General features: G+C 43.5%; 1 protein-coding gene across 1 annotated transcript in view; it reads right to left on the reverse strand.

Moving 5' to 3' along the window:
- The window catches only part of LOC119433589 (neprilysin-1-like), a 56,430-nt gene extending 47,431 nt beyond the window's left edge, over positions 1-8,999 (reverse strand). Inside the window, exon 1 of the mRNA XM_049659043.1 lies at positions 8,851-8,999. Coding sequence (XP_049515000.1) covers positions 8,851-8,926 — 76 coding nt within the window. The 5' untranslated portion in view covers positions 8,927-8,999. The remainder of the gene's footprint in view (positions 1-8,850) is intronic.
- Between the last annotated feature and the right edge of the window lie 809 nt (positions 9,000-9,808).

Consider the following 9,808-nt stretch of genomic DNA (forward strand, 5'->3'; position numbering starts at 1 on the left):
AATGGCAATAAAAAAAAAGCTTCGTGGCGTAGTGGTTAGCGCCGCGCGTTCGGAAGCGAGGGGTCCCTGGTTCGATTCCGCGCTACGGACACAACTTTCGGAATTTTTTTTTTTCATAAAAGTAGACGTGGCTACCTACTACGACTACTACTACTACTACTACTACTACATACTACAGAGGAGGGACAGACCCACACCCTCAGGAGCTTCGCCCCTAAAAGACAGAACCTTCATATAGCCCTTAGAAATCTCCAGTCCTGCATGTCAAGAAAATGACGGCACCAGGCGTTTCTCTGTAGATTACAGACACCTGAACAAGATTACTAAGAAGGACGTATATCCATTACCAAGCATAGATGATACCCTTGACTGTCTCCATGGAGCGAGTTATTTTTCGTCTAACTACCTGCGGTGTCGCTATTAACAGGTGGCCATGGATCCCATGGACCGCTAGAATACCGTTTTGTTGCACCTTAAGGGCTATACGAATTTAAAGTCATGCGCTCCAGTTTGTACTATCTGCCAGCGACATTTGAGTGCATGATGGGTACTCGAGGCTTCAAATGGTTGACCTGCGTATGTTACCTAGATGACGTTATTATTTTTCAACGACATTTGCCAGCCTTATTCATCGCCTATTGGCGATTCATCGCCTGTTGGTTCTGCAGAGCCGAACTTCAACTCAACTCATTCAAGTGCATCTTTGTTCGCCGCGCAATCACAGTGTTCGGTCACCTTATGAACGGTGTGGGAATCCGACCTGACCCATAAATATTTCGTACAATGAGGCATTTCTCTGTACCTTCTTTAAGCATAGACGTTCGCTCCTTCATTGGCGTATGTTGTTACTTCCGTCGCTGTGTCTAAAATTTCGCTGACATCGACCGTCCACTCACCAAACTTCTCAGGAAAGATAAGCCTTTCTTATGAGGCCGTACAGAAACTCGCGCATTTTCAGCGCTTATCCGCTTTCTAACTTATTTTCTTTTTTGGCTTGCTTCGGCCCATCTGTTGCTACGGAAGTTCCGAGAAATGTCAGTGGATACGGAATCGGAGCCGTCCTTCATCAGCGCCAGAATGGTCATGACTGCGTCAAAGTGTGCGTCAGCCGCCTGCTCTCTGCCACAGAGCGCAGTTACTCGATTACGGAGCGTGAATGCCTTGCCCTTGTTTGTGCCATCTCCAATTTTAGGCCGTACTTTTTTAGCAGTCCATTCGCAGTATTGATTGACCACCATGCGCTCTGCTGGGTTTCCTCGCTGAAAGATTGTACAGGCCGTCTTTGATGCTGCGCTTTGCGCCTGCAAGAGTACTCGTTTTCCGTCCTGCACAAGTCTGGCCAAAGACATAAGGACACGGACTGCCTGTCCCGATATCCTGTTGATCCACCTAACAGCAAAAACCCAGACACCGAGGTCTATTTTCCTTAATCTCACAGTTTCTTCATTTCGGCGATGAACAGCGGCGTGATTCGGCTTTACGTTCCATCATCAACCATCTGAGCTGAGGGGCCTATGTGACGAACCCGTCGGGATGTTTGCCTTACATAGTGGAACTTTATACCGCCACAGTGTATGCAGCGAAGGCCCTAAGCACTTGCTTAAGGCCCCCTCCTGGATTCAGTCTACTGTCCTGCAGCAGCTGCTTCACAAACCCACAGCAGACCATCTTGGTGTAACGCGCACTTATGATCGCGTGCGGCCTTTATCGCTCCGTACAGAAGTATGTTGGCTGCTGCGAACTGTGCCAACAGCGCAAGAGGGCACCGATGCTTCCCACCGGCCTTCTTCAGCCTATTGATGTCCCAGTAGAGCCCTCCATACGCGTCGGCCTCGATCTGCTTGGGCCAATCCCTACATGAGCGTCAGGGAACAAATAGGTCACTATCGCGACAGACTATGCCACGCGTTACGCTATCACACGCGCACTTCCAACCAGCTGTGTTACGGATATTGCCGACTTCCTTCTCAACGATGTGATCCTACATCACGGAGCTCCTCATCAGCTGCTCACCGAATACGGTTCTTCTTGTCCTGTGTCATCAACGACCCTCTCCGCTTATGTTTCACGCAACACAAGGTTACTGCCGCCTATCACCCTCTGACAAACGGCCTCAACGAACGACTGAATCGCATCATAACCGTCATGTTCTCCATGTACGTCTCCGCCTCCCACCGCAACCGGGATGTTATACAGTCGAACCCGGATATATTGAATATGTAGGATATCGCAGAAAAAGTTCGACGTATAGGTATTCCTATATATAAATAAAACTTTTAAATAAATATTTTGTAGGGGATTATACTGCTGTTCGTTATACACAATAATTTGTTACGTCGTTACATGTGGGGTTGATATATCCGGGCTCAACTGTATTACCTTTTGCTATATTCGCTTATAATTTGTCGTGCCACGATACTGCAGGTTGTTCACTGTTTTACCTTCGTTTTCGCCATGAGCCGACACTACCCATTGATACTTTTCTACCAGCCGCTCCACAACAACTATCGGAATACGCGCAAAATGTCATAGCCAGGGCAAACGCTGCGCGTCAACCCGCGCGTGACTGCATTATGATGTTGCAGGCTACACAGAATTACCATTACGGTTGCTACCACAAGGATGCCAATTACCCTCGTGAATCGTTAGGGCTCCTGTGGTCGCCAACTCGAAGAATTCGTCTTTCAGTGAAGCTTCTATCATGCTACAACGGTCCTTATCACGTTCTGCACCAAGTTACCGCCGCGACGTACGAGATTGCACCGGAAAAGTCAATGGTGCCATCTGTGCCTGCGCAGACTGATGCCGTTCACGTTGCTCGGCTAAAGCCGTATAACCTGTCCGCTGATGCTGGACTGACATGGCCGCATGGTGCGAATGTTTTCGCCCGGGGGTTAATGTCACGACACGGAAGAAGACTGCACCAATAGGCCGGTAGCGATGAAGAAGAGGTAGAGGCGGCTCCTCGCCATCTCGGCTGCTTTAACGCGTGTGCTTCTCGCCTTACTTGTGAATATTTGTAAGCATACAGTTTTTAAAGTTTAAAAATTAAACTCAAGAGGGCATTTAATCTATGCATGTTTGGTTTAAATTAAGCTTGCTCATATAAATAAAGCATACATTCGCCCTAGCGAAGACAGACCAGGGAAAAAGAGGCGAATCATTACACTACAGTTAAGTCCAACGCGCTGTGAATTACATTGAAAAGCAACAGCAAGCAAAGGTAAGAAGCCGCTTCTTCCAGCTGAACGTTATCATGTTTGCCACTAAATGCCCAATTGGAATTGCGATTTTATAGTAGCAATTGTGCTATTTATATTTCTGAATTTGTAATCTCAATACACACATTTATTGAAGTACACTACAACGAAAATACAGATCCATTGCAAGAATTCAAATCTATATTTTGTGTTTGCAAATTCTGAAGGCACTATCGTTTTCGTTAATCAACCTTGAACCTTGATTTAATGTTATTAACATGTCTAACTGTTTGACACAAACACACAAGGAATTGCTTTATTTCTAGAACCCATACCAAGTGAACCCATAAGTGTCTCAGTTAATCTATGGTGCGTTTGAAGCTTGATTAATGTCTTCAACCACGATTTACATGAAATAGAAAGAAAGACTTACAACTCAGCATTTCCGGAATATCTTTACGAATCTCGTCATAAACATCATAGCTCTTCCGACCGCCTGTAAGAGGATGATTGCTTTCCCACCGGTCGCAAACGTATGAATAGAAGTCCGTGCAAGGATCAACGCTGGTGTTAAGCGATTCATGTAATAGTTTGGCTGTAAGGCAAGAACATTCATTCTACATATCTACCAAATGCATCCTAAAAATTCTTACATAACATTCTAGGCGCAATGACAAACCTCGCTGACCGAATGAAAACAAAACGTCTTATAGACGTCTGTGACCGGCCAAATAAACTACAACTACAGCCATTCAAGACGTTCACAAAATGCGTTCTTGCCCATATCTAGAATTACGAGGGGTGGGCAATTCACGCATTTTCAGGGCGTTGTATGTCGACAGCGACACAAACCTAGCGGTTTTGGGCATATAGTAAAGACATGTGTGTATCGATATAGCGCATCAGCAAAACGTCCATATGTGCTTAGAAAAGGTTTTGCAAGTCACGTAGGTATAGAAGGTGCTCGTGCTGATTTTTTAATGAATATTTAAAATATTACATTTCGTAGCTATTTGCTACTTTCAACAGTTATTACACACCTACTTTCAGAATGACTACACCGCCTGCAGAGAATAAAACGTCGGTTCCGCTTCGTTACTTCTGTTTTTAATTGATCTTTCCAGGGAGGCGAACATCTCCGTTAAGGCCGTGGGGTTACGAATATATAAATGCCCTGGGTTAACGGTGGCAGGGTCTACACATATCTTAATCAAACGTAAAAACAGCGTTAAAATTGATGGACAAAGCGCGCATTTGGATAACCCAAAGTCTTTAGAAAATTTAAGTGTTGAGGCATTATCTGAACACAATAATTGGACACCTAAAAACCAACACATTATGCAGATACAACGCACACGTTAAAATCTATGTAAAGCGAAGGTTTCGTGAAGCGGTTACTAAAGTGGTTACTAAACTGGTCGATTTCAATCCGCCGTCTTTGCACACACGAAACTGGCACGTGCATGCGCTCTCGCTCAGCCGCACTAGGCAATATGACAAAATTTATATTGCTACACATTTCTTCATATCTTCTTGTTTATTTGGAATACACCGACTGTTTCTTGGCGGATCGCTCAAGCTTCTTGGCAGATGTTTCATTGTGGGTATATGACCTAGTATGGAAATGATAAGCATCAACACGCGATGATAATCTCAAAGAGATAGCTCACGTTGTCACTATATATTCGGGCATATTCTGGGCCAATCTCGTATTCTGGGCATGTGCCTCAGTACCACTACGCGTTGGGCATGCGCCAATGTATGGAGATCATCATCATGGTTATGAACACGTGGAACTCATGGCCTATCCCTCAATGTGTCTTTTTAATGGGAAATATGTTGTTCAGCAGACATCCAGTGTTTATATAGCAACCAAATAGGCACTAAATGAAAGGAAAACAGCGAACAGAGCAGAATTAGCGCACCGGAATGGGCACCTGTAGAATGAGGTGGGTTAAAACAAACAGCGGGAATTGTAGTTTGCTTGTAATGACGTTCATCTAACAGGAGACATATATAGGTACACCATAGGGATCCTGACATTATTATTCATATCGATCTGGTAAACCAGTTATCCAGGTTACCACATAAACACGCCAACATTCATGCCCGCCTTTTCAGATGATATGTTCGCGAACGTTTACATATCTCACCGCGGTGACAGTTTTCAAAGCACAATTTCGATGGCTTGTGTTGTTAAAAATGAGGCAGGTCAAGTTCAGATGGAATATGTGACGAAATATTCTGACGATAAAATATGTCCTGTGAGTTTCAATTGTGAAATGTTTGAATTGAACGGGACACGAACACTTGAGAAAAGGAACCAACGAATATCGAATAGAATATGGATAATTTTCACGTTTTCAAAACAAGATAGAAAATATTGATTGTGTTCGGCCCAGTTGGCTAAAAGTTGTGACTTCTATGTGCAAATAGATGTCGGGACAACTAAGAGGCGAGGAAAATTAGAAGCAACTACTTAGAATTACAAACAACAGTAATAAAACTATTGATCAGCATATCCCCAAATACACGTTTATTCTTTTTGGAGAAAGAGACAGCTTGATAATAAAACATAGCCTATTGTTCTGAATTTTTTATTGGGAGACTGGTGAAATATCACCCATAAGAAATTCGTACATGAGCTGCCTAAGCGTGAGGCAATCTTATCATTGTCTGAAAATTATTGAGCATACGCTAGCTGGCACGTGCGGTCACCACAGACAAGTTGCTATTGAGCAATATTCCCAGCTTCCTTGAAGCGAAATTACCGTTAACAGTTCCCACTTCCATCGTTCTGATTCCTTCGAGACTCCAATAAGTGCTGTACCCTATATATTCGACAGCCTTATATATTCAAATTGATATATTCGACAACCTCAAATAGTGAATTCTGGTTTCGAATGCGAATCAAGAAGCAGGGAATATTCCGTTCGCATTCAACAGTTTTGACATTCGTACACCACTAGTCCTGCGATGTAGATGGTGTTGTGCCACTAGTCATGTTTGTCAACTCCCCTGAAGAACTTGCAAAAAGGAAGCCTTTTCACCACCACATGTTCCTAAACGTTCCTATGAACATAGCATGCAGATTGGTTGACTTGTTGCTTGCTAATATTCTAATACACTAAACATGAATACGGCACCTTGCATACATATTCATGTCCCACAATTTTTATGCATTAGTGGAGGAGAGAGAAACAAGCACAATTTGGCAAGGATTCGTGACAGGAGCAGTGGACACTCGTGTGGCCATCTTCACACCCCTTCGTATGGTCATCACCGGTAATCCAGATTACCAAGGTTGGAGAGTCAAGCTTTTCAAATCTAGCGCCCCCTCTTAGCTCTCCTGTGGGTGTAGACAAGCGTTATAAGAGTAATGAATTCTTCATGAAAGCACCTAGTATGCGGTGAGAGGAGACCCTTAGAGGCACTCCTGTATGCTTAACCTCTGATGAACTTCGTGACGCGGCGAAAGGCCAACCAGCCTGCTCTGGCAGTGATCGAAAGAATTTACTATGTTTGGTAGTAGTATACCTGGTCAGTGGGTCCCCTAATAATTTTCACGAGTCTATTCAGAATTGGTAAACTATTTAAAGAAGTTAATTTTTATTATGCCTTAGAGATTGTGAAACAAATGAAACAAAACAAAAATTGAGTTCACTGCTTTGAAAAACAAAATATTTATTGCTGTATTTAACGTCAGCGCAATTCGCGGTGCCTGCTGGCCAGTAAAGCATGCGAAAAAGTGCATGTACTGCTGCTTACTGCTGCTTTCTTCTTCTTTGCAACTAAGTTTTGGTGCAAGAATAAATAATTAATAGGCGAAATCCAACACTTATTGTGGTGTGGCGTACATAAAATGGGAATGATATCGGCATCTCCACTGGACTGGCAACTCCAACGTGAAAGCGCATGCGAGCTGTGAGTAGGAAGTGTGTTGAATAGATAAAGTGCTCGTGCCAGAATCGTTTCAAATTAGCCCATCGAATGCAATGCGGTTCCAGAGAGCGCTTTAGCGGTCATGAATGCGAAGAGTTTACTGAACCGTAACAGAATTGCTACTTTTAAGAAAATTTGCTTTAATGGTGTATGCTTCAGCCAGAGTGAATTCTTTTCGTTGCCTTAAGCAGCAGTAGCAGCAATATACAGATAACACGATTTCCTCTCTGTGTTCCATAAAACAGTGAGACGCTCAGTTGGAAGAAAATTAATTATAAAAAACGCAGATACGTTACCTCTGTCAATACACTCTGGTGAGTCGCAGACCAGAAACGTTCCTGGAAACACAAGACATATGTATAGTCCAGCTGCAGAAGACAAAATTGGGTCCCAGCAGTGCTTTTCGCGAACGCCGTATTCAAATACCGAAAACGACATCGCGGATTCTGTTATCAATCTCAAAGCCTATATTGTACTATGCTCAAATGCAAGAACTGCTGCGCATGAAATTATCACCTACACCAATGTTTTTTTTTTCTTCTTTTTTGTAGAAGTTCGTATAGCGCCACAAAACTTCGCGATGAATAACCAGTATGAAACATTCGTCGGCCCTTACACTCCGTGAAGATGGTTAAACAGCTGAGCTGAAACGTGCGGCCCCCGTATTTAACACTGGGTTAATCCCGAGGGTTCAATAAAGTATATCTCAATTATGAGGTTACACCCACGTTCGGCGGCGACGGAGAGAATGACGTCACTGACGGTTTGCCCGCATTCCGCCGTTGTCGCTTGCGTTCGATGTCTTGAGTTTCCTCGGAGGCGTGGTTTGGTTGCCGCATGCGATTCTTCGAAATTAAATTGCTTCAGTATAAATCTGTCTGCTGCGTAAGAAAATGAACGGCTCATACCCCCTTAAGCAAGTGCTCATACCTCCGGAAACGCAGCCTCCCCATTACGGCCTCCCCACAGCTGTTGAAGAATACGACGACGACGAACGCGGGGCACAGCGGTACAAGCGCTTGCCGAAAACGACCAGGAACGCAAGGCGAGGGGCGCCACCGAGACAGCTATGGAAGAAGACGACGACGCTCGAGCCAATGCTGATGACGAAAGTTTTCTGCACACAGGCGATTTCACCTAGGACATATAAAGCTTCGCTTTAAATATCAGGTCTATTTTCTTGTTTGCACGTGGTAGTTACTGCAATAATACTGAAACCATGTTTTACGCTCCTGCTTCCAAACGAAATGCAGTAAAAAGCTGCTGATTCTCTGAAATGTACAGAGGCTTCACAATAAATTTAAATATTCCTAATCTCATGCGCAGCTAATTCTTCAATCGCAAAGTTGAGATTAGGCGGTGCACGGGTTTTATGTACTTATCAGGAAAGGAAGGGACTTATTATCGCCGTTTTTTACTTACATGTACATATTCACACGTGGGCACAAAATGTATTTAGCTCATTACCATCACAATAGCGCACGTTTATTTTCGGTATGGTATGATGTTGCCTACTTGCAGCTACAGAAAAGTTGCATTTCACTGATAATGAATTTATGTGGCTGATATTCCTCTTACGACAACAGATAGTCCCTATTCGTGAAAAATAATTCCGGTTACCGCTGAACATACTGCTTCCCTGTCTCGCGTGAAATTGACACAATGCTTTATTCAAAAGGAATTATAATGCAAGGCACCGAAAACTTACCGCTTGCTGTTTCATATGCAGTTGCTAAAGCAGGGAACCAAATCCACGCAGTTATTAGGACTGCCTTGAAATTCATTGCTTAGATTGTCAAATACTCGGTGGTATGAAGGCTGTAAGAGACCGAAAATTGTGATGGATTTCTCAAACAAAAATGCGGTTGCTGTCAAACGTTATGTGAGGTCTATACTGAAGAGGACATTATCGCTAACGCCTCACGCAATCAAGTCATCCACAAGTAAGTGGCGTGTCAACCATAGTCGACGATAATGAAGGAAATATCGATGGACATGGTATAAGTATACCTGCCAACCTGAGTAACACGAAATTATGTAGATTCTATGAGGAAAAGAAAGGGGGGTGGAGGGGAAGAAGATGGCAAAAAAAAATCGCTTTTTTTTCTGGGCTTCAGCAACGTTAGGAACAGCTCTGAAGGATTGTTAGCACAGTCATTAGCGCTCCTACTTTGACCAGAGACGAGGCGTAAGCATGTATTAATACCGAACACCTACTATGGCCCATGACAGTGGCTCCTTTATTCGCCTAATCTGTTTTACTGACTAACTAGGCTCTGTAGGGGTAACGGCGACGCAAAAACACCGAGAATTGTGGAACGCCTATCACACTTTTAACTCAGGCATTCCTTGTCCAGTCATGTATGTCTCAATCCAAAGCAGCGTGAGTTAAGCCTACACTGCATACACAGCAATAGCTTCATTTCAAATGTCACTCTGTCTATACACCTAGCGTTCAATAGCCTTACGGTTTTTTGCGCACTGGAGTTGGTGCATTTAATAAATTCCGAACGTTTTTCCCATGCCCATTCATTCGGAAAAAATTGCCTTGTAGTTCTTAGTCTAACAAATTGCGAGACCTGTCTGGTATTTGTATGTTTATAAATGTGCTGGGAAGTAAAGCGTTAAATTTATCCAATGCCGTGCAGTTACAATATATTGTTACG

Source organism: Dermacentor silvarum, chromosome 11 (genome assembly GCF_013339745.2).
Source record: "Dermacentor silvarum isolate Dsil-2018 chromosome 11, BIME_Dsil_1.4, whole genome shotgun sequence".
Lineage (NCBI taxonomy): Eukaryota > Metazoa > Arthropoda > Arachnida > Ixodida > Ixodidae > Dermacentor > Dermacentor silvarum.